This window comes from Lissotriton helveticus, chromosome 3_1 (assembly GCF_964261635.1).
Source record: "Lissotriton helveticus chromosome 3_1, aLisHel1.1, whole genome shotgun sequence".
Classification (NCBI taxonomy): Eukaryota; Metazoa; Chordata; class Amphibia; order Caudata; family Salamandridae; genus Lissotriton; species Lissotriton helveticus.
Genome location: NC_136061.1, coordinates 334,146,762 through 334,172,646, shown reverse-complemented (window position 1 = coordinate 334,172,646; position 25,885 = coordinate 334,146,762). Strand labels below are relative to the sequence as shown.

At 45.1% G+C, this 25,885-nt stretch overlaps 1 protein-coding gene across 2 annotated transcripts in view; it reads left to right on the top strand.

Annotated features, from left to right (window-relative positions):
• LOC144822436 (transient receptor potential cation channel subfamily V member 1-like) overlaps positions 1-25,885 on the top strand; it is a 572,663-nt gene that overhangs the window by 448,791 nt on the left and 97,987 nt on the right. For both annotated transcript variants that reach the window (XM_078679954.1, XM_078679956.1), the window contains exons 7-9: positions 2,980-3,165; positions 5,104-5,262; positions 14,159-14,254. In XM_078679954.1, the coding sequence (XP_078536080.1) occupies positions 2,980-3,165; positions 5,104-5,262; positions 14,159-14,254 (441 nt within the window). The remainder of the gene's footprint in view (positions 1-2,979; positions 3,166-5,103; positions 5,263-14,158; positions 14,255-25,885) is intronic.

Genomic DNA, 25,885 nt, shown 5'->3' with positions numbered 1-25,885 from the left:
CCGGCGGAAGCCACTGCCGGCCCGGAGGATGCGGAAAAACCGCAGCGGACCCACCAAAGACCCACCGCCACATTAGGATGGCTGGTGGGTCCTGGTTTCCGTCCGCAGCTTTTCCGCCGCGATTGGCTTACAACCGCGGCGGAAAAGCTCTGATATGGTGGCGGTGTCTCTCAGACACCGTCCGCCATATTAGGAAGGGCTTTAAAAAATGCTTTTCCGCGGCGGGTTTTCCGCCGTGGAAAAGCATGTGTAACTTCACTGCGGGGGCCCATTGTGGGCCCCCTAGGTGAAGGGGGGGTGGGGGGTGCACATGGGGGGTACCTATGGTACCCCCCTGCATTTGTATGCAGAAATCGGCAGGCACCACATGGTGCCTGCCGCTTTCTGCATACAAATGCAATGTGTGCATTTTTACCATTGCGGCGGATGCAGCTTGAAGCCGCACCCGCCGCAATGGTAAAAATAGAGGATGTGACAGTCAGGGTGGCAGTCACATCCTAATTGCACAGGAGGGAACTCCGCAGGCAATGCGGAGGTTCCCTCCTGCTCTATGGTGGCGGATGGACTCAGGTCCGTCCGCCATCATAATCGGCCCCTTGGAACGGGGAAGAGATCCTATGGGACCCTTCACATTTTCGATTGGGTACCACCACTCTTGAGATGTTGGTAAAAAATTAATGCTTTGTGACCGTAATTTGGTCGCAAAACATTCATACATACCACAGAGAATCAGTAGTAGAAAGGCATGCCCTAAACACGCCCCTTTCAAATACCGATTCGTAAACCCAAACTGCGATATGGTAACAGGCTACCAAATAGCAGTGGCTTTTGTACATTTTAAAACCTTTTTTGTGGTCACAAACAGCCCTATTCTGCAAATTGGGCTGTTTTCAACCTTAAAAAAGGTTTTGTACATATGACCTTTATGTCTTATCTTTTATCATAAATTGGAGGAGTTAGAAATTGACCGATAACCAAATTGTAGCCCTATGAAATATCCTGTTTAAGGAGACCAAATATCTGACTGGTATGAATAGGTTAAGTGCCTGATAGGTATGTGCAGGTGCTCTAGGGTCGGAGTCGAACTGAGTGTGGGATTCAATGTTACCCGATATATATGGCAGAATAAACCAGTCTTATTGGATTGTGCCAATTTAAGTAATACTGTTCGAGGACTGCAGGATGGGAATAGCATATGTGCATATTTATTTTTTGCCACAAAATAATGGAAACGAGCATATATTTACCAGTATCCAGCCCTTGTCCACTCTGGAAATGGTTGGAGATTTTCTCCAGCACGGGAATGGGCAAGGGAACAAATTACCCCCAAGATTTGGTGGTTTGAGAATGCTCACCAATTTACAGGTTTGTGGGTGTTCCCAAACTTTTATGTGGCACCATGCACAGCTCAGAAACAGAAGGAGGCAAACCTTGGTCACTGTTTCCAAGCTGTCCTATCTGAAAGTAAGGCCCTAACTCAGAGAACTATCAGGTTAAATGAATTCACTTTACTCAATACAGGCGCATAAAAAAGCGCTGAGCTCTACACTATGATGGCAAAGTTCATTATAATAAGGCCCCAGACAAGCTGGTGATGAGGAAGGAGAACTACACAGATGCCGTGGGGTGTGGGGGTTCTGCAGGGAAGCACCCCATGAGGAAGAAAGCTGGAAAACACCTGCAATTGCTTAGAGTGCTAAATGAAAATGAAAAAGTCGAACCCTGAATGCAATTCATGTAAGGCACCAGACAAAAGGAAGGTGAAGAAGCTATGCCCTAGGAGAGGGATAAACACAATAAGAAGTAGGAATGGCTTAGAATAAGAATCAAACAAATGAGAAAGCTAACCAAAGGTAAGCAATGGACTGTACAAAACTCCTCTATAAGTATTGGTAACGTCCAATAGGTCTTCCGCAGTGAGGCGGGAGCTAAACAGTAGAAGAGCCAAAAAACAGGAAGACTATCTAGGAAAAGTAACAACATGACGTACTGACTATTGCTAAAAGCTAAATGCGCTTTAGTTAGCTTGCTAGGCAGAGGTGTAAGTAAAGAACTTGGCATCCAGTGCCATTTGAGTACCTTCATTACCAGGAATGATAAGAAACCAGCAGTGGCTCCTCTATGGAGGAGCGTTGCCTCACTGCTTTTTTGTCTCTGTTCTAGGTGTGGGGCGGGGTGAGGCTAGGCAGGCCAGAATAGTGGGAGGAGTGGTGAGCACTCTCTAAATGCGCATGATGGTTTGGCCGGCAGCCTGGGGCAGGCCAAACGGTCATTTGTACGTTGCATGTTCTCTACTTGGCTGTATTTCACAGCCTGTGTGGAGAACATGCACAGGCTCCCACTCCCTGTCTGAGTGCCGTATCACGGTGCTCAGAACAATCATGACGCGACTGTCATGCTGTTGACTGCAGCGTCATGATTGGCTTAGGGTAGCCTGTGTGCTTCCTGGTTCCGGGACTCGTCAGGAAGAGAAGCGGAGGGAAGTGTAATATTCTTTTTCCCCCCTTCCCCGCCCCACCATCACGATCCAGGCCAGCTGCCTCTGCTCAACACTGGATGAAAAGAATGTCCACAACAGGTGAATCTGCACTAGCACAATCTCGAACTGATGGTTAGCGGTATGTAACATTTTCTGTATTTCACCTTACGAACCTTTACATTGAAGCCAGCCTTGGAGTTTACACCAATCCAACATTCTAATGAAAGACACATTTTATGCAGGAAACCTCTTAGTCCCAAGTCTTCAAACCATCATGCGATTTCACGTGTCTCTGGCAAAGCAAATACTCTAATTTTAAAGTTTGTTTGTCAAGTCAGTGTAGGTTCATAAGTATCCGAGCATGCAACAGTATCTGTCCCAGTCTTAATGGCAATTTAAACTCACCAACCTGTTGGGTGCTTTTCCAGGATCTTCCTGAACTGAACTCAATTGGAAACATATTGATACTCCTGCATTTATTTTTTGATTTCCTTTATTAGATTTTCAAACACATCCTCCGACGACAGATGCCACCGGAGTGCTTATACCTGTCTCGGAAGTTCACAGAGTGGGTGTATGGACCTTTGCATGGCTCTCTGTATGACCTCACCGATGTCGATACCCACGAGAAGACCTCTGGCAAGAACTCAGTGGTGGAGATCATTGCTTTCGGGAGTGACAACCCAGTGAGTGTTAAACCATGGTGGAGTTAGGAAAAAAGAATTTAACAGCAGATGTGGGGTCTTTGCTGATGTTCCACCCGTTCCCACAACCACTTCGTCCCTGCTGTTGGTTTTTCTTGTACACTTTTACTCACCATTATAAGAAAAATACCCCACTCCCCTTTTAACCACTATAGTAGTGTGCAGAAAGGACAGTGTAAGTCATTGACACTGGAGACCGGTTCTTAAATTTGTGTTAAAATTATGTAGAGGCAATTTTGGAAACCGTTTGTAAGTAGTCCGACATAAATAGGTAAATAGCAGCAGAGGTTAGAATGGAAACAATGGGACTTGCCAAAAATTCTATGTTAACTAGCCTTGTATTTCCAATTCAGGGAATTGCCTAACGGTAAAAGTCAAGGAGTTCAGTACCACTGGGATAACAATAATAATATTATGGTATGTTATTCCTTCTGTAAAGTCCATAAATATCAAAGCCCTTCAGACCTGGTAACAACAAGAATGAAAAGAATATACGATTTACCGAGCCAGTACTGAGGCAAAGATTCAAAGCCCAGCAAAAACAGATGATGATAAAACTTCCAATTCCAAATATTTCTTGTATTACCTTCCTCATAAGAATTAAAAGAAGACATTATGCACCAAGATAAAAACCTCTGGTTATAATTTCGAACAACTATCTCAAAAGCAAGCCCCTATCCCTAAGCTATCTACCCGCATGCTGTTCACTGGTCTCCTAAACTAAGAAATGGCACCAGTTAGCCTATTAATGTGCCGAAATCACATCACTACCTGTGTAACAGAAGTAAAGCAGTACATTAACCCAAATAATGAAGGGAAAGGTGTACTAAGAATGAGGTGGCACAAAAGGTGCAGGGGAGCGAGTATATTGTTAGATTGGTGATCAGTTGACAATTATTAATTATGTTGCAGCTTCAGAGGTACCACAACAACACAATGTATTTTTTGTCTCTGGCCCTTACAGCAGTCCCATAAAGGATCCTACCATTTTTGTAGGGATATTTCTGATATGTTTGACATTTAAAAAAATATTTCTGTAGATATATAACAGTTTGTTAACTATGAATGAGTTCTGACCTAGCATCAGAGCACTGCACAGAAGAATAATGTGCCTAACTATATCCTACTCCTTATTAACGATTAATAGTAATAACATAAGAATAACCGAATAGCATGTATTTACATGTAAGGATAACATGTATTTACTTTAAAAAATGTGTATGTTAACAATTTGTTTTAGCAATTTCCTAAAAAAGTATTTTACTAGCCCAAGTCTTAATGCCAGTGAATGTCATACCATTGAGGTGGAGCTAGGAATAGATTAGCAGAATATTTTCTTCTCTGTCAATGTTAGAGCTTTTAAATGCAGGATGGGATAACAAATATATACTGTTGTCAATGACAGTTTTGTCTCCAAGAAAAAATAAATTCCCTTGAAGAATCCTTCGTGAGATATGCACTCAATCATATAGATGATTTAAAATTCCAGATGTAGCCATGTAAATTTACTAAAGTAGGAGGTATGGAATTTGAGTTTAAGGTCCTTCCATTGAGCCAACTCAGAGTGAAAAACACATTGTTATCAAGATTAGCCAAGCCGAACCACTCTAAGGCGAATCCAAGCCACGGCGGAAAAAGCCGAATCAAGACAAATTAAGCCAAGACTAGCCAGGCCAAGCTAAACCAGGCAAGCTAAACTAGGCTAACTCTAGTCAAGCTGAGCTAGACAAATCAAATCATGCCAAGCCAAGATAAGCAATGCCAAGGCAAGACTGGCCAAGCCAAGACAAACCAACCAAGGCAGGTCAAGCATATCCACGCAAGATAACTCTATAACAAACACAATAATTTCCAATCATGTCAGTACTTCATGAGTAACTGTGGATAGTTTTCACTAAATGTCTATTTTCTTTCCTCTAGAAACGAAACAGAATGATTGTTTTGGAACCAATAAACAAACTTCTTCAAGAAAAGTGGGAAAAGTTTGGACGACCAATATTCTATATCAAGTTCCTGCTTTACATTGTTTACATGCTGATCTTCTCTGTGGTAGCCTATAACAGGCCACTCACTGGAAAGGTAATGCAATTCTATATGAAGAAGTGTACAAATGATAATACACAATTTCTTCACTATCAAGTCAACCCCCTTCATGGGTATTTAATGTATAATGCTCACTTTACTACAAATAAAATATGCTATCAATCAGAAGACAGTAGGGTTAGGTGAAATGGAAAAGGTTGCAGTGATAAGGAGCCACAGAGAAGTGTTCATAACCATTCTAAGCATTCCACATCACTGCTGCACCCATTTTAATGCAAGTGTGATAGGTGCTACTGAGTATTGCACTAATGTCCTTGTGTGCCCAACAGGGGAACCGCCTTAAAAAGAAACTAATGGTGATGCTCAGCACCAAGTTACTGTCAGATTTGTAAATAATGAATGCATATCTCTTGCCTTTGAACGGCATTCCATGGTGCAAATATGCTGCATCTATGGTGTGGTGTGGAAGTACTGTTTACGGTTTACTGAACAGATTTGCCTTCATTTTAATGTTGAGTAATAGAAGAGTAGGAGCAGTTCTGATGTTCGTATGTGGGAAATTCCTGCCTTCTGGTCTTTTCCTTTTTGCATTTCTTTATTTCCTGTCTCACAAAGTCCTGGCTCACACCGTCTACCTGAGGTGGTTAGATGTTTAGTTCGATATTTATGAATGTTACTTATGATGTCCTTGAAGGAGATGTTGTTTATGAAGATGATATAGGCCCGGAATGGGTGCAAATGCAGTTCCTTCAGTTTGAAACTTCTCCAAGCATTTAATCAGATGGTGCCTTTAAGGGGAGCTATAGTGGAATCAGTAAGGCAGCTGAGCAGATGTTTGTCTTAACCTTGGTGAGAAGGGAGCAAGGCTTGCCCTGTTATTTTGAATCATCTTTTGATAGGAAGGGTTTTATTTTTTTCAAGAAAGAGCTGGTACCATATAGTCTTGGTCTTCTTGGAGATACAGGGCCAGATGTAGGTAGGCTTTTACCGGGTGGTAACGGCCGAATTCGGCCGTTACCACCCGGTAAAAGCAATTTGACATGTAGGTCCCTGTAATTTACAGACTCGGTAAATTTACCGGTAGGTAAATTTACCGAGTATGTAAAATACCGAGTCGGTATCATTACTGATTCCGGACAATTGGTATGTAGGTGGGACTCTTCTGAGTCCCACAAGCAGTACAACATCGGTATTTTACCATCAAATACTACTTGATGGTAAAATACCGTTTCTGGTGTGCATGCACATGTGTGCATGCACACCTATGCCATATGACAGGCAGACCTGCCCTTAGGGCAGGTATGCCTGCCACATGGCACCCGAGCCTCTTTTGGGGGTGCCAGAGGGTGTCAAAGTGACACCCCCTGCACCCTTGTGACAGTCGGTATTTTCCGATGTGGTAAATACCGACCGGTATATGCCCAATCAATCCTATGGGCTTCAAAGCCCATAGGAATGCATGGGCATTGACTGGTCGGTATTTACCACATCGGAAATTACCGACTGTTTCCGATTCGGTAATTGCACATCTGCAATTACCTACATCTCGGTATTTTTATTTTCCGACCTCTTAAATACCGAGTCGGTATGACTCGGTATTTAAGAGGTCGGTAAATAAAAATTACCTACATCTGGCCCACAGTCTTTAAAAAAAGAGGTCGTTGTCAAGGGAAATCCAAAATTAGTTTGCATTGGCTATTAGCAAGGGGCATTTAGTTTCATGTCAGATAGTCATCCTTGAATATGTGGTTGCTTTGTACACTTTGGTAATAGGAGGAATTCAGGTTGCACTTTAGATGGGTGTTTGATATTCAGTCCTGGATTAGCTGGAGGCTGGTTTAGAGTTGCTGAGCGTTGTGAGTTAAGGGAGTTTTTGTGAAAGAAATTGTACATCTTAAGGCTATTGGCACATCTTGATGAGACTATGGCTCGGTATGGCACTGAGGGGGTCCCATGCTGAGGTTTAACATGAAGGGAGAGGGAATGAAAACATCAGTTACTTCAAATGAGAATCTCCTGGGATCTTGCAGCACCCATCTTGATCTGCTGGTGATGGTTGATGAGGGAGAAAGTGAATCAATACAGAACTTTGCCAGAGAAACCCATGCACGTTTCCAGATTGTGGATCACTGCTTGGTCGTCAGTTGTGTTTAAGGCTGCTGAAATGTTCTTGAATACTTTAATTGAGGCTGTCTCTGTTCCCCAGTGTGGTCTGAAACCAGATTGGTAATTGTATAAAAAGTTGTTCTTGTAGATCAGGCCTTGTAGTAGGGTGCAAACTGCTTTCTCAATTACCTTTCTAAAAAAAATAAAAAGGTAGGCAGAGGATGCGGGCTAATTAGTGAAATTGTCTCAATACAATATATTCGTCTTAAGCCGGGGGGAGGAGATGTTATGTTTTGAGGTCATCAAGGAAGGATCCTCAGAGGAAGGAGTAATGAACAATTTTGAGAAGGGGTGTGTGGGCATCACCATGACAAGACTTCATCATGGATGAAGGTAGGATAAAGATTTCAAAGAATGTTGCCTTGAGTAAGTTGAGGATGTTGGATGTCTATCGTTCAAGAGGATGATAAAGCTGTCTACTTGGGGTGGACCAGCAGGGGAATGAAGGCAGAGTGGCTATCTGTTTCATGTTGATGTGAAACCTGATTTTGGCCATATTCTTGCTGAATAATCATTTGATTGAGCTGCACTTATCCACTGATTTAGGAACTGGGAGATGTAAGAGTGGATTGATGTATTGCTTGACAGCTTTGATGTTAGTTTCATCTTTGACGGTAGACTTGTAGAAGTTTACATTGGGTGTGGTCATGAGAAAACTGCATGCTAAGAGGAGATCTTTGAGTTAAAACAGGTCATCAATAGATCCATCTTGACTTCTTTTGTTTGTGCATGATGCGCTTATCTGTGTACTTTCTTGAAGTACAGTGATGCTGATGGTTTAGTATTGGACAATTGTGTGTTCAGTGGTTGAGTTTCACATGTTTTTTCAGGTCTTCAAGTAGTGCATTTATATCTAATAAGTTATGAAGGGATTTAGAAAGCTTAAAGATGTCACCCATGGGAATGCTGTAGTGGGAACTGTATGCTAGTTTTTCTCTTTTTGGTTAACATCAATATAAAGGTGTGATGCCGAGGAAAGAGAAGGGGATGGTGGGAAGATCTATTTGGTCCAGGAGTGGTTCCCTCTGAAGTATCTTGCAGCCTATGATCCAGCGGAGCTCTCCAACAACCCTCTATACTCATATCACTTAACTCAGGAACAACTTATTTCTTACTTATTCGTGGAGCCCATAACACCGTGAGTCACACATATACACACACCACACTGCCCCCGAATTAGTGAAAAAGAAGGCGAACTGCTGGTTAGCGGGGTACCTAAATTCTACACTTTATACATTACATACATTTATAATGTTTGATCATCATGCTAACCTGAAAATAGGACACAAATACATCAAAGTACTCCGCTATTTTGGTCGATGGACCAAGCTAGTAGAAGTCAGTTGATGGTGATTAAGACCAGCTCAATCATAGTAATCCTATAAACACTTAACATTTCTTATTCTGCCATGACATTTATCTAGAATAAATACAGAATCGAGTTGAAATTTAAAATCATCTATTTAATTTGAGAAAGGAAATGTAGCAATTTTATTTTAGACAAGCACAATTTTTTAAGCATTTATTAAGTACATGTTAAAGAAAATTGGAAATATGAAAATATATTACCCATCTGTCGTAAACAAATGACTGAGTTGCACAGGTTCCCAAAGCTGTCTCTATTCTCCTCAAAGCCTCCCTTCCAAATTAGAAACTCTGCAATCGATCATCTTTTCTGCTCCATCAAAAGTTAAAGTCCAAAAATATTTCAAAGTCTCTAGCACCAAAAAATTGTCCAAACCGACAGCATGACGTGGTGCAAAAATAAAATCCGTGGAGCAAGACTCTTCGCCCTTTCGAACAGACTCTTTTATACCCTTTTTCTATAACTATTTAACTCAAAATTGAAACTTTTAGGGTCCACAGTTCTTTCTGATTGGTCCATTAGAGGGGTGGTGATGATCACCTCATGTACTCGTCCATACCAGTTTGTAATTCAGCAAAGTCATCCTTTTTCGCATTCTCATGTCCTCATCCAAAACTTTATTTGTCGCTTGAATCATGTATCTCTTTTTACATTTAGGCTTTCTTTCCCACGGTAATGGAAGCACACATCCTTTGGCATACTTCCTCATTCCAGACCAAGCTGACCTTGACATCTCTTACTCTGCGTACGGGCCATTCTATTCACACAATCTATCAAACGCGCATGCCTGGAGGCCTCCTTTCTTAAAGCGATGTCAATGCTTTAGTCAGCAGCCATTTTCTACAGCCAGGCCATATAGGCCTCAATGAGAACTAGTGCGAAAACAAACACAACAAAAATTAGTTTAAGAACTGCAGACCTTACTGGCTGGCTGGACGGAACCTCCATGAGATCGGATGGACAACGGAACAGCTAGACAGAGGCGACTTACATACTTTACTGCTACCCAAAAGTAAGATAACAGGACGGTGCCACCCATTACTACGCACTGCCCTTCTCTGTTGGAAGAAGGCGCTGGCTTACACGTCGTCTGTATTGCCATATGCAGATAATATCCCCTTATTAGGCATCCCGACACCACAGGGAAAACTCACCAAAAATACTCTTCGAAACTGGACGGAGAGCGGAGTTGAGGGAGTGGGTAGTTTCTTTGGAGATGATTTACTGCTTGATCACCGCACTTTCGTACGGGTGACCAGGACCTCGGACAGACATTACCTATTTCACGCTACTGTATCCCACTTTATTAGGACGACTTGGGCTCCACAACCCATTAAACCACAGCAGCATGAGCTAGTCCATCTGATGCACTACATGGGGGCAGGGGATCACTTACAGGTAGATTCATCAAGCATTTTTGCGAGCGCAAACGGTGCGAATCGCAAAACTCGGCCATTTGCGCCCGCAAAAATGGCATTTGGAATTCATCAATGGTTCATGAACTTGCAATTTGAAAAATCACAAATAATTGCGATTTCTCAAATTGCGATCGCATTTAAGGAATCTCAATTAGAGATTCCTTAAATGCTATTCATGAACCTTTTAAAAATAGCGAATTCGCTATTTTTTGCCGCTATTTACCGCGAAGTCTGACTTCGTGGTAAATAGCGAAAACTTAGAAAAATGCACTTTATTGCATTTTTCTAAGTTGTATGTTACACACACACATGTCCTTTGGACATGTGTGTGCGCAACATCAGTCTACATTGACATTTCAAGGGTGCTACAGGGTGTCCTTTGGACACCCCTGGCACCCTTGAAATCGCATCCTTATTTGCGATTAGCAAATTGCTAATCGCAAATAAGGAATGACTCCCCATTCATTCCTATGGGCCTTTACGCCCATAGGAATGAATGGGGAGTCATTCCTTATTTGCGATTAGCAATTTGCTAATCGCAAATAAGGAAGCTGTAGAAATCGCAAATAATATTGCGATTTCTACATGAATCCCGTTTTGCGAGTCTTTAATAGCGATTCCTTAATAATCGCTATTAAGGACTCGCAAATCGGGACATTGATGAGTCTGGGGGTTAGCCCGCTGGCTGTATACAGGGATTAGAATGCATGCGGCACTGTCCCTTACCACATTACGAGAGATCTGGTCACAAGATACTGGGGAGGAAATCACAGACGCAACTTGGCGGGTGGTCCTGGAACACCCCAAAAGGGTCTCCCGGAATGTGAAATTTAAATTCATCCAAGCCATGAAACTTCATAGGCCATATCTTACCCCGGAGAGAATTCACCAGATGTTTCCCGATGCCCCCCATCATTGCCCGCGATGCAGGGTAGATGAGGCGGGCCTCATACATATGCTTTGGACATGCCCACAGCTGGGCAGTTACTGGAAGGAGGTATGCCAAACAATAAGGGAGGTTTCATGGATACAAGTGAAGGAGAGTGCCCTATATTGTTTAGTGGGATCTCGCCCACGTCCCAAATCGTTAAAAACCAAACTAAGATTTGTAGATTTTGCCCTCCTCTTGGCGATCAGGACGATTACAATGAGGTGGAAATCCCCAAGAGCGCCCAGGGTAGAGACATGGAGGGCGGAGGTAGTGAGGTGGGGCAGAGCAGAATGTATTGCCCTTAGAAAAGAGGAGGAGGGTGGGAGTCGGAAAACTCCCAAGGCACAGGATTGGGAGGTTATGATACTGGAATTAGACAGATTAGATCAGCCACTGTCCCAAAGCGAATGACAGCACAGTACACCCTGAGGGAGGAAGGCTGAGTGTAATGGACACTGGGATGGAACGGACGGGTTTAGGTAGGCTTATATCGATTATTCTGGAATGAGAGTGGTCATCACCGTGGAGCGGAGACGGAACAGTTGAGAGTTTATTGACACCCGGGTTTGGTGGGTGGGGGTGGGCTAGTTGGGGAGGGAATGGGCGGGTTTGGGATATGTCCTGTCAATAACGGAGGACCTAGATATTGTGTATGTAACTGGATGTGGACGACCTGGTTACAGTGATTTGGCCCGTTTTATTTACAGACTGGGAGTAAACTGGAAAAACGTGATGTATTAAATGTTCAATACTTAATGATGTACGCTTATGCCCTGAATATACATTCACGAATCAAGTTTTGAAAAAAAAAAAAAAGAACTGCAGACCTTCTGTTTACCTCCCGCCATTCTAATTTTTCCCAATTAGTTGTTACCTAGCAAAGCCAACAGGTAGCGTCATTTTACTTACCAATTCTATTTTTCTCATGCCACAAATATTTTCTCTTCTTTTAAGCGCACATTTCTTTGATTTTATATATTATTACAGCTCTATATTAGTATGATTCGTTTACAATTATTAGAATATTATTTTCACAAACAGCAATTAATTTCCCACGTGTAATGTAAAATGTTTAAATTCATTTTGTTGATTAGTTTACATGCTTTATTTTATTAATATCATTATGGTAATGAGAGATTGACTTTACAAGGGGTACACAAAAATTGTTGTCACTCCCCTGCTCCATCACCTATGCATTCTCCTCATCATAAAACTCATGTTAAAGGCTCCAACAGGTAGCCCTAATCCAAAACCAAATGTGGTGTATTCTGTCTTGTGTTAAAATCAATTGCATCCATGCAAAATGTTTCTCTGTGCTCACGTCTGCTGCAGGGAATCAATAATTGTCTCAGGAACCGACATTAACACGAACTTGTACTCCAATTCTGAGTCTGTTTCAATTTGAGGACAACCTGTCAGATTATTTTTTTTTGTTTCATACATTACTGCACTCTTTTTTCTCTCTTGTCACATATCACGATCACTGCGCAGTTATTGGAGTACCTACTTTTTGCAATTGTAGCAGTAACTAAATGACTGTTTTCCCTGCTTTTTCAGTATATTGTTTTGTTGCACAGGGAGTATAGGCTGCAAGCTTCCTCCGAGAGAACTACTCTTCTGTTTGTCATTTTATGTACTCCGGTTCCCAGGAATAACGGATGACCCCAAATTGTGCAGAGGCGAAATGAGGCCAAGGCTGTCATGATGAAGCTGAGAGGGTTGCCTTTGTAGTGGGTTGATGATGCATTGATGTGTGGTTTGATCTCCACATGTATTGAGGAGTGTGTTTTGAGATTATTTCATTGCCTTTGAGGTTGAGCCACTGGAGGGGTTGAAATCACAAAGTAATATGTGTGGATGTGCTGAAAAGAGACAGAGGTGATGCGGTCAGAATTTCTCTATTGAGGGTCTTAGGGCTTAGAGGCCTAGGTCTTTAAAAGTGATGTCAAAGAAGGATGGCTAGGATGCTGGAATTGGGAAATAGCAGCTGAATCTTCTGCATGTTGCTGAGTCACTTAGAGAGCAGGGAAAGGTACATTTGTAGGTGACAGCAGTCCTCCTCCTGTCTTATTGTGTGCAGTCCTTGTATTAAATGCAGTAAACTGTAGCGAAGAGGGTGTCAAGTGCAATTTCTACTTATTTGTTCTATTTTTACTGAAACCTTTAAAATTAATTATCTCCAGTTCTACTGATTGAATTTATGTAGTTCTGGTCTCATCTTATTTACGAAGTTGTACTCTATTATTTTAATCTGCATAGGGATTTTTCTTGTGTTGTGTTTTCACTTCATTACTGTTTATGTGCCGTATAAATACTTAAAATTCTTTAAGTTAAGACTGACTGTTTTTGTGCAAAGCTACCAGAGTGTTAAAGACAGGTTAATTTGGTGACTTTTGTGATTCACCCTGATAAGGATTGTGGTAGTTGCTTGAGAAGGATTTTCACCCACCCCTCGATCAAAAACTCAATTTGTTACAGATGTCTGCAGAACTGAGGTTAAAGGCCCTTCTGGGTCCAAATATATTTAAACATGAGTTTCCTTTGTCCTTATCCCTATTTGCCAAGGGCCCCCTGGTGAGCGATGCTCTGAAGATGATGACTTCCAGGAAGTGGGAAGGTTGCTGATTCTTTTTTTCAAGCCAGAAGCCAGAGAGCATTGTGCTTTGTCTGGTGGTGAGTGCTAGCTGTAATGGCATCAAGGATGCTTCTGTCTCTTCAAGACCACTGATGGTCCTTATGAAGTTGATGGAAAAGCAGGAAGACAGAGAGCATTATGTTTGACTGGAGAGCACTGGTGGTGGTCTCAGCACAACTAGAGTGGTTCCTGTGGTGCCTCTGTCTCTTCACAGCCGCAGATTGGTCTTTTCAAGCTGTGGTTAAGACAAGAGGCTTGTGATTGGCTGAGGGGCTCTGACAGCGATGTTGACATGGTCCTAATTGGTCCTGGGGCTTACGTTCCATTATAAGTTAATAATGCATTTATGTTGCCTGAGAGTAGTTCTGACTGAGTAGCCAATGTCCCCTAATGCATATATTTTTGGTTATGTTTAGCCTCCTTTCGCACCAGAAAGAACTGCAAAAGGTGGTCTCCGTTTTGCAGGGAAAATCCTCGTAATCGCTGGTGGCCTATATCTCTTCATTTTACAGGTAAGTCTTTTCTCAATTTGAGATTTATTAATGTTGGTGGTGGTGGGCATTGAAAATCTTCTCTTTAGTAGCTCATAATGCAGGTTAACGAGACGTCATTCTTACCTATGATTCTAAGACTAATCCTCTGTCTCTGGTCCACGCTACCTGTCAATGAGCGCCAAGAAACCGATGGTGATAGTGCGCGTTATAAATAATTTTTAATAATAATAATAATAAGAGTTGTACTTTAACTCTACCTTTATAATCCTTGCCTTTTGAAATGCATTTCTCAGGCCATTCATTTCAACAGACGAAATTATTATCTCCAAGGATCAATTTCAAGGTGAAATATTAATTTCTCTATGTAACTCTCAGGAACTTTTTTTTACATAATCAAGCATCGTAGTAAGAGCCAACCCCTTCGAATGGGCCAACCTTGTACACTGCCCTCTCCTGTTCTGACTAGCAATGACGTGATGGACAGACTTTATTTGGCACTATGACTTATAGAATTGGAGGAGGAGGTGGAGCAATGGCCCCACTAGGTTCTCAGTTACAACGTCTATGTCTGCCTTTGTAAAAAATATACTTTAGACGTTATCCACTGTTAAGTTTTGTTTCGGGATTTTATGGACTTCCTTCGAAATTATTTGGGTTAAGAGCTCTCTAGTTGTACTACTTGCTTTGTAATTGAGGAGTATATAGTTATGTGACGTCACTTCCAGTGAGGTCATCCGGGTTAGAGAGAGAGAAAGAAAGACAGCGAGAGAGAGCGGGAGAGAGAGACATTGTGATGTCACTTCACTCCTGTTCGAAAATAATGTCTCAAATGTTAATTTCCTGCAATTCAATTAACAGACCGAGCTTCCTTTCCACAACCTTGTCAGTTGTAAATGTTATTACTCCAATGCAATGCTGGCCTTTTAGATGCATTTCCAAGGACGACCTTTCTTTTCAAAACTACAATGTTGTCATATACAGGACCAGTTCGTTGACCGAGCATCATTTCCACTACTGTAATCCTCGGTACTGGAGCAGCATGCAGGCCTTTTTTTCACCAGAGTAAAAGGTACCTTCACCCATGCGTGACGTTGTACTTTCACAAGTGGTAAGATGGCCTGACTATAACTAACACGGCAAAAAGATTTCCTGGGCGCTTTTTCACCTATTCCCCTCTCAGTGCCACTCCCACGTTCCCTCTACTTTTGATTTCAGTAAATGGACCTGCCTCTCCGCCGCTTTTACCTGCTTGTGACACTCTAGAACTAGAGATGAAAATCCCTCAGCACTTTTATCAGTAGGACATCCAAGCAGATATACTCCAGTACACTTCTCTATTGTATTGCAATTTACGAGATACAGCACATGCCCTCCACCAGGAGCTGGTACCCTCATCCTACAGCCTCTGGATCCGATTTACAATTGAGTTTACAACAGTGCGGAGCGCATGCTAAGCGTATGTCCGCAGCGTATATCAGTCGGTAAGTCTTGAAAATCACAAAACTCAGTGGAGCAGTTACAAGCCCCCTGCGCCTCTTTTATGCCGCCGTTGCATCACTTTTGTGACGCAGCAGCGGCGCAACAGGTGCGCCATGGTGCGGGGTATTTATATATGGGAGAGGTGTCACGTTGTAAAGACCTGCACCAGAAGGAGGCGTTCCATCATAGGGGGGGTGTGGGGGCGTTCCGGTGCAGGAACGCCTCCCAAAAGTGGCTGAGTGAAATCTACAAGATTTCACTCAGTCACTTTTGGGCCCATGCTGAGTCAAATCCCTGCGCCCAGGCGTAAGGATTGACGCAGCATTGTGGAGATAGGGCCCCCCAGAGCATTGCTGGAGATGGTCGCAGTAGTGAGGCGACTCCAGCAATGCGCCGCTTTTACTGCACAGATGCGTGACGCATCTGTGCCGTTGCGTGACGCATCTGTGCCGTTTTTGCCCCATGGTGCGCCGCATTGTAAATGCAGCGCATCCAGGTTGGCGGAGCTGTGGCGCACAATAACTGGCGCATCCCTGCTGATATGCAGGGATGCGCCAGTTATTGTAAATCTGCCCCAGTATGTGCCGGACTACGAATAATGCAAATATCTGCCAAATAAGCGGAACATTCTCTAGATGTATAAGTGCTACCTATGTGTAAATGTGGTACTACCTAAGTGTAAATGTAGGTGTTTCCAAGAAGGGAGCACCAAAAAGTCCTCGCCGTAAGCGCTATATATATGCAATTTAAAAATGATGAGTATCGCATCAAAAATGATTGTGCAGAATGTTGAAGGAGGGCTACGAGAGGGCAACGAGAATCACTGACACCTATAAAAGTGTAAGTGAGACTGTAGGTAGAGGAATTCACCCACACCCAGTCCAACTAAAGTAGTACTACAAGCAAATCAAGCTCAAAGACACACTCACCCTGCCATGAGTTAAGTCATATACCACAGGCAATGCACTCTAGGAGTTGCAATGAAATACCGCCAAAACCAGTGGATGCAGGAATCACAGCACTGTCAAATAAAAGTGCTGGGGCCATTTTCCTGGGCCGCAACACAAGCCACAGTATAAAGGAGCCCTTTGCAACCACCAGCCCGGCAGTCGCATCGTAATGCGGCAGTCGAACCGCCGACTGCTTGTCGAGCAATCTCCAAACTGCTGATATAGCGGATGGTAGTCCGACCAACCACAATCGTAATGAATAATTCACAATCATTATCTGCCGCATCCCTTTTGCGCTCTACAGTGAATTCTCGCCATATATTGTTGTTTCAACATGCACCTAGTTTAATAGACAGTCCCCACCTCGCAATACAGCCTTTAATAAGTAGTAGGTTTCATTTCACTTATTATAACACCTCACCTCCTATCCAACAGACATCGAAGCACTAAATGTGGAATCATCATCAGACTCAAAGGCCCCCAGTATAGTGTTCCACTCCAATGACACTGGGGTCTTCCTAAGTCCCCTACGCTCTTCGCGCTGCAATGTCGCGCTTTCAGCTTTCCCCCATCGAATCACCTCCGCTCTCCATACCTCTGGGTCTGGTGGCCTAATCGAGTTCCATTTCATTGTGTTGGTGCGTTTAGCCAGTAGTAAAGCCAGGTCCGCAAAATGTGTAGCCACACTCTTCTTGCGTTCCCTAGGTCCCAACCCCAGTACGGTATATCCCAAGTCCGTATAGGGCCTGGAGGGGGCCACTCTATTTAAAGCTTCCTGTACTGTTTTCCAATAGTACCCCAACTTCGGACAATCCCAGAGCATGTGTATGAGACGCGCATCATCCGCTCCGCATCGCGGGCATGTGGCTGCTGTGTTGGGGAACATGGCGTGAAGGCGGTGAGGCGTCAGATATGCTCTATGCAGTAGCATAAGCTGTATACATTTTAATTTTGGGTTACTGGACACCGCCTTCGGGAACTTAAGTATCGTTTCCCATTCCTTGTCCCTAACTGGTCTCCCCAGGTCCCCTTCCCATTTGGTCCGCAAGGGCTGTAGCGATATTGCTCTCCCCTCTCTGATGCTACTCGTGAGCCATTTAGTTAAGTGGCTACCAGTTCCCATCAGGTACTGCATTGTTAGCAGTGGGTTCGTAACAGGCTCTACTCCATTCTGCATCCAAGTCCTTGCTACATAACGACATACTCTAGCGTGTGTCAAGAACGTTCCCCCGGGACGTGATGTGTGTTTCAGAATACCTTGAATGACATAATCTGGCCATCTACAAACAGGTCTCCTATTTGTGTCACTCCCGCTTCATGCCATGTAGTCAGTTCTTGGCTGGACAGGGGTCCCGGTCTCAGTGGAATTCCTAGTAGCGGTATCGTGGGGGCATAAGAGGACGCAGGAGATGTGTACTTCACCGCCCTCCTCCATTATGTAATCGCTAGTGTGAGCAGTGGCGGTGCCAAGCTCGGATTCCCTGCCCACGGCAGTAATAAAGTGTGAACCTGTCCTTTATTCCATTCTGCCTCTGACATGTCAATTTCGTGTAAATTGCGGCCCGCCAGCCAGTATGCCAGCCATTGTAGTTGGCAGGCGTAGTTGTATGCTCTAAAGTCCGGGACCCCCAACCCACCCGCCACCGTGGGAAGCTGTAGTTTAGACAAGCTAATTCTGCATCTCCCCTTCCCCCATACCAGCTCCGTTACTAGAGTGTTTAACATCGTAAACAATGGGGCCGGGATCATGTAAGGCAGGCTCGTAAAGTAATTGAGGAGGCGAGGTAGTACTACCATCTTAGAGATGGCCACCCTACCTGCTACCGACAATGGCAGCGTGTTCCAGAATTGTACCTGCGATCTCAGTGCCGTAACAGCTCTGCCCAGGTTGCCATCTATCATATCCCTCTCCTCCCTGTATACCTTAATTTCCCAGGTAGCGGAAGGTTGTCACCGCCATCTGGAGGGTGTGTGCTGCAAAGGGCAGTTGTGTGGTTGTCTCAGAGGTGGTGAAGCTGAACCCATATGATTTAGCCTCATTGATGGTGAGTCCCGACAGTGCTCGAAAGGTTTCAAAGATGGTAGGGATGGGGTCTAGGTCCCCCCTCAGATCATGAAGGTATAGTATGAGATCGTCCGCATATGCCGATACCACGTGAATCGCCCCCGCCCTCCTAATGCCTCTGTGAGTTGCCGAGCTACGAAGTTTGCAGAGCAGTGGCTCCAGTGCCAGTATAAACAGTAGAGGTGAGAGCGGGCAGCCCTGCCTTGTTCCCTTCTTTATATCTAGTTGCGTAGAAATGTATCTGTTCGTGCGAACCCGAGCTGAGGGGCGGGTATATAACAACTGGACCCAAGCGATATATTCGGGCGGTATCCCGAACTTCTCAAAAGACGCCAACATGTAATCCCATCTGAGGGAATCAAATGCCTGCTTCAGATTGAGAGAGATACATCCCCCCGTTCCCGGCAACACTTGGTCTCCGATAATGAGTTGGCCGAGCCTCCGCAGGTTCATAGCCGTACTCCTGCCGGGTACAAAACCACATTGGTCCGGGTGAATCAGTTGTGGAATATACTGGGCTAGCCTCACCGCAAGGATTTTACTCAATATTTTATAATCCGTATTCAGTAATGACAGAGGTCTGTAATTAGCCAGGTGTAAGCTGTCCCTGCCTGGCTTCAACAGCGATACTATTAAGGCCTGTAAAGATGATTGTGGTAAGCCCCGTGTACGCAACGCTTCCTGATACACTATATGGAGTCGTGGAGCCAGCAAATCAATAAAGGCCCCGTAGAACTCAGCCGGGAGGCCGTCCGTACCAGGGGTTTTGTTATGTGGGAGCGCACGCATGGCCTGCCGTATCTCCGCAATCGTGATAGGGCGCGCCAGTTCTTTACTCTGACGTTCCGTAAGCCTCTGCAGATTCAGCCCTACCATAAACTCCTCTAAAGCTGGTTCTGTTAGTGGCCGGTGAGGACCATACAGTCTCTCATAGTAGTCCCGAAAGGCATTGTTAATGTCTAGTTGTGTCTGAACCGATGTCCCCCCTTGGTCAGTGATCTCTAGTATGGGCACATGTACTGGCTCGTCCCGTACCATTCTGGCTAGTAGGGGCCCGACTTCTCCGCTTGTGCGTGTTGTCTGCATGTGTATTCTCTATAGTCCAGCACCCGGAGCTCTTCTAGTAATTCAGCGTGCTGTATATTCGCCTCCTGTAATGGTGTGAAGGGTATGTTTGTACCTGCAGCCTCACTTTCCAGCATGGCCAGACGGCCCTCCGTCTCTCTAAGCTTGTCCATGACAATATGCCGCATACCCACTCTCGTGCTCATCGCCTCCCCCCTTACATACACCTTAAAGGAATCCCATTCTAGTTGTCTGGATCTGGCCGACCCGGTGTTTGTGTCAAAATAGGTCGTTATTGCGTCAGCCAGTGATGCCCGGAAGACAGTATCCTCCAGGAGCTCCGGTGAGAGACGCCATGTCGGAATAGGTGTCGGGATCCTCCCCCACTGTAGTGTAATCTCCACTGGATTGTGGTCAGAGAAGGTCTTGACCATATGTTCCGCCAGTACTATCACCCCTATTAGTGGTGTAGTGCAGAATATGTGGTCAATACTGGTGTGTAGCCCATGGGGTGGGGAGTAGAAAGTGTATTCTCTGTTCAATAAGTGTTTACATCGCCATGCATCCGCCAGCCCCCAGCCCTCCACCCATCTCGCAAGCGCTTCAGCCTGCCGCCTGTTCTCAGTGACGTGCAGAGGCGGGTGTGACCTGTCTAGCGAGACATCCAACACTGCATTAAAGTCCCCGCTTATGATCCATTGATATTCTATCCAGTCCGCCAATACCCCGTTGATAACAGTTAAAAAGTCTGATTGGCCTGAATTCGGGGCATAGATACTGCCAAGTACCACAGGGGAGCCATCTAACACCCCTCGAACAAAAGTGTATCTGCCTTCCGTGTCCAACCTCTTTTCTACCATCTTAAATGGGACAGAGTTTCTGATCCATATCGCTGCCCCTCTCGAGAATACAGAATAAAAGGTGGCAAACAGTTGTCCCTTCCATTTTCGTAGGAGTTTCTCGCCCTCTGCTTTGTTCAGGTGGGTTTCCTGGAGGCAGGCTATCATAACCTTCCTCCGATTTAGTTGTGCCAAAATTCTATGTCTCTTGTGTACGGACCCCATACCTCGGACGTTCCAGGTGCATATTTTGTAGTTAGTGATAGTCCCCATGGCGATCTGCGGTAAGCACAGTCATTGGGCTCTTGACCATAAAAAGTAAGTATCAAAAATGCAATGTCTTCAGTGCCATATCTATTCTTAACCCCTTAAGTTCAAGGTCCCCAAGTAGAAACCCCTGAGGTCCAAACAATATCGCCCAACGTGGGCAATGAATAAACTGGTACATGGCTACGCTTTGGGGGAGTGCAAGCCATTTGCACTTGCCCTTAACTTGCAGGTGTGACGTCAGCGTGCCTCAGTCTAGAGTGACTTTACCTCCCGGTCACCCACTCTTCTCCCCGTGTATTCTCATACGTTACCAATCGGAGTCTTCTGAAGTGCACTCAGAGTTCGTTTGCCACCTGGGCCGTAATCTTGGGAAAGAGTTGCAGGCTGTCCGCTGATCCGGATACCTCCGTGCGAGTGGCTGCCCGTGTCCGATTTGTCCCTCGCATCATGTGCAGACTTCGCCCCTCCACTTGCCGATGAGCCCCGCACTCTGCCTTCCTGCGTCGTAGGTCGGTGCCGTCTCCCCTTGTGTGGAGGTTGTCCCCCTCCGTCCTCTTCAATTGGGTCTTGCGTGTTCGGCGGAGATAGGGCCACCTCCATCCACTCCGCCGCCTCTTCCGGTGTGTCAAAGAAATATGACTTGTTTTCATGTAGTACTTTGAGGCGCGCTGGGAATAACAATGCATATTTCAAATTTCTGTCACGCAGTTTCCGTTTCACCCCCAGAAACGTTGATCTAGCTCTCTGCACAGTCGGCGTGAAGTCCGGGTATACCGAGATGGTCTTGTCTTCATATCTCAGCGGTGCCTTTTCTCTCGCCACTCTCAGCACCGAGTCTCTGTCTTTATAATGCAATAAGCGCGCTATGAGCGGGCGTGGTGGTGCTCCCGGCTTAGGTGGTGCCACAGGCATTCTGTGCTCTCTCTCCACACTGTATAGCGGGGTAAGATCTTGTGGCCCCACAATTTTCTTCAGCCAATCCTCCACAAATTGCACGGGGTTCCGCCCCTCACTTCGCTCCGGTATTCCCAAAATGTGCACGTTGTTGCGGCGGGCTCGGCCTTCTGCATCGTCCATCTTTTCCCATAGCAGTTTAATCTGTTTCTCAATCGACTCTATTTTCGTGGAATGGTCCGTCTGTTGCGGTATCAGGTCATCAAGGGCAATCCTATGTTCCGAGACCTTTTACGCTAGCTTGTTGTGGTCCGCTCTGAGAAGTGAAAGGCCAGTCGCCATGTTATCCATACGTAGCTTCAGCGCCTCTCTTGATGCCTTAATTTCCGCCAGTATAAGGTCCAGTTTGGCGTCCTGCGAGCACTTGCCCGTCGGCGGTAGGAACTCCATGTTGGAGGAGGCCAACGGATCCTCTGACCCGGTGGATTGGAGTTCCGCGCCCGTACCTTGTTCTTGCACCTTGGCTCTGTTCCTGCCCATATCTCTCGTTTGTAGAATAGAGTTGGCAGAGTCACCGCTGCTCCCCGGTGGCAGGGTATTTACAGCGTCTTTACAGCAGTCTCACCCTCAAACACCTCAGCCGCTTTCACTAGTGCTCGTGAGTTTGGGGGGGATATGCGCACCACTGAACTGCGGGGTTGTGGTCGATTCAAGCACCGGGCTCCTGTAGTGACCCTAGGCTGTAGTTGTCCGGCACTCCGCAGGGCACCCGTTCAATGTCCAGCACTTCCGATCGTTTTCCATCAGGACCTCCCGGTGGGTGTACAGTCGGTATTAAGTTGATGCGTAGGAGGACTCTGATCCTTGATCCAGTTTGGACGTTGCCCCAGTTGTTGTCCCCTTCCTCTGCAATTGCCCGTGTATAAATCGTACACCACCAAGAAGGATCATATGCGGCTCTGCGCACTGCTCCTGCACTACGCTGGTAACTCGCTGTGGACTTCGGGGCCCTGTTCTGCTGCCTTCACTGTGCGCCAACTGCACTATCCCAGCCCAGTAGTAGTACGCCGTCCGGCGCGCTGCGCTCAAAATGGCGCCCGTCTCTTCCGTCCTGGTCGTGGTACTGTGCAACGCCTATCAGGCAGGCCTAAGACTCCTCGGCAGGTCACGCTTATGATTTCAGCCCCCTTTGGTCTCCTTCAGCAGTTCCCGGTGAGTCCGACTTGCTCCCACCTGGTCTCACCGCCTTACCGCTCTCCGGTGCTAATGTTTTCAGCGCCGCTTCCAGCACTAGTCGGGACGTCTCCGGTAGTGCCACAGGGAGCGCCGTCTCTCCTCCACTCGCCTCCGCCCTACGTGTGTGCAGGTAGTGCAGCAGCGCGGTCCACGCTGGTCTCCCCTTCTCCACCGGATGTTACCCCGCACGACCAGGCCTCTTGCGGTGCAGGGTCCGGGTAGCTCTCCCAGGCCGGCCCCACTCGCTACTTTAGTCCGGGGTCAGCCACGAGTATCCAGGCCTCTCCGGAGCCGGGTGTAGCGCTCGCCTCACCGTCCGCTTCTGGGCATGCAAAGTGTCTCCGATTGTTCGCCGCAACCACGGCTCTCGCTGGGAGTATCTGGGTGACCGGGGGACACAGTGACAACAGGATAATTAGCGTAGTTTTCGGGCGGTGGACGGAGCTACTCTAAAGTTCGTCCGCCATGCTCGGCTCGTGGCCACGCCCCCCCAAATGACATCACTGATGACATCACTGATGACATCTCATTTGACATCACTGATGACATCATCCAGTGACTGTGTGTTTCTGTAAAGTTTAAATATGTTTTACATATTGAAGAATGAGTGGATATATAAGTGTCTGGATGAAGGATTTAGTAGGTGCGTGACTGACTGTATGAGTGAGTGATTAAATGTGTCTTACTAAATGCATGGGTTAGTGACTAAACTGTCTGAATGTGTGCATCAGTATGTCTGTTGTTGTGTAAGCTGCTGCATGTGTTGATCAGTAGCTATATGAGTGGCTATATGGGTTATTGATTGGTTGCCCAAGTATTTGAATGGGAGACTGAGTGTGTGTGTGGGTGGCTGTGAGGTGTGTGACTCTGTGCATAGATGTGTGAGCAGTTGATTCACTAGGTGTATGAGTTCAAGAGTGCATGTGGAAACAGCTATATGGGCGGTTGACTGTGTGCATGGGTGTGTTGGTGAGTGAATGGATATCTCAGTGCTACATGTCCAAGTAAGTACATATGTAAAAAACAGTACATGTGAGAGTTGGCATATATAAATGACTATACATGAGAGCCAGTGAATGTGCGAGTGGCTGTATGGATCATTGTGTACTTGTATCAGTGATTGTATAAGTGATTGTATAAGAGAGTAAGTATGTGTTAGAATATGTTTGAATAAGGAAGTGTGATTGATTCTTTGCATGACTGACTAGGTGTGTGAGTAACTCCATGGATGAGTGGCAGTGTGTGAGTGTCTGTATAGGTGTATGAGTGCGTATGATAGTGTTGTATTGATGAGTGCATGTATGTATGAGTGATTCTATGGGTGAATGAGTGAATGTGTGTGTAGACCTAGGAATCAGTGAGTGCATATGTAGTAACTGGTATTGGTGTTTCAATGGTTTCAAGAATGGTAGTCTGTATTTAACACTGGGTGTATCAAAGGTTATATTAGAGTGTGAGGAGGTGCATTGTATTATCACATGAATGATATCATCAGTGATGTGATCAGTGATGTCAAATGAGATGTCATCAGTGATGTCATCAGTGATGTCATTTGAGATGTCATCAGTGATGTCACTGACCATGTCATGAATGATGTAATATGTGACATCATCAGCAGTGGATTGCGGGTGCGCGAAATATAGTTAGTACAACTAACTATATAGGAGCAATTTCAATGGTTTTTTAAATGCTAATTCCTAACTATATAAGGCCTGAAACCTATGGTTTTTTAAGTGAATTTGCAAGGTTTTTAAAATGCTAATTCCTAACTAAATAAGGCCTGAAACCTATGTTTTTTTAAGTGAATTTGCAAGGTTTTTTAAATGCTAATTCCTAACTATATAAGGCTTGAAACCTATGGTTTTTTCAGTGAATTTGCAAGGTTTTTTAAATGCTAATTCCTAACTATATCAGGTGTGAAACCTATATTTTTTTTCAATACATTTCAAAGGTTTTGTAAATGCTAATTCTATTAGCAGATAACGTTTATATATGTTATTATCCTTCTTGGACCACCTGAGATGCCATCCTGTTTCTCAGGAGAAGTGAGGCACAAGAGAGCACAAAACAAGATTGGAAAATGCGAAAAGGGGGCAGGGTTGAGACCCCCTGACCCCCTAGCCCTTCTCAGGGGGTCCCAATCGTACAGTGAGCGTACCCCGCGATTTTTTTGAATTTGGTTTTTTTTTTGCCCTTGGGGGTCCTTTTGGGACCCCCTGAAAAGGGCTAGAGGGTTGGGGGGTCTCTACCCTGCCCCCTTTTCGTGTTTTCCACTCTTGTTTTAGGCTCTCTTGTGCCTCAGTTCTCCTGAAAAACAAGATGGTGGCCAACACTTCCTGGTTTGGACAGTTTGGAATGTTGACAGTCGACTGCCAGCCAATCAGAAACTCGCTCGCGCACGTAAGGGTACGCGCACGTACGCGTACCGAACGCGTACGGTGAGCGCATATAGATATATAATTTGCTCAAATTCAATTTTCTCAACAACTACTGGAGGGATTTTCACCAAATATAGAAAAGGCACTACTGCATACCTGTCCCTACCATTTTGCCAAGTTTGATGTAATTCCGTTCAGCCGTTCAGGCTGTAGCCGTGTCTAAAGGTCCCATAGAAAATGCCATTTGAAAAAGTTCAAATTCAATTTTCTCAAGAACTACTGGAGGGATTTTCACCAAACATAGCAAAGGCACATCTGCATACCAGGCCCTACTATTTTGCCAAGTTTGGTGTAATTCCATTCAGCCGTTCGGGCTGTAGCCGTGTCTAAAGGTCCCTATGGAAATTAACATGGGGAAAACACGTTTTGGGACCCCCCTTTTGGCCCCCGCTTGACGAATCCCCCCGAAACTT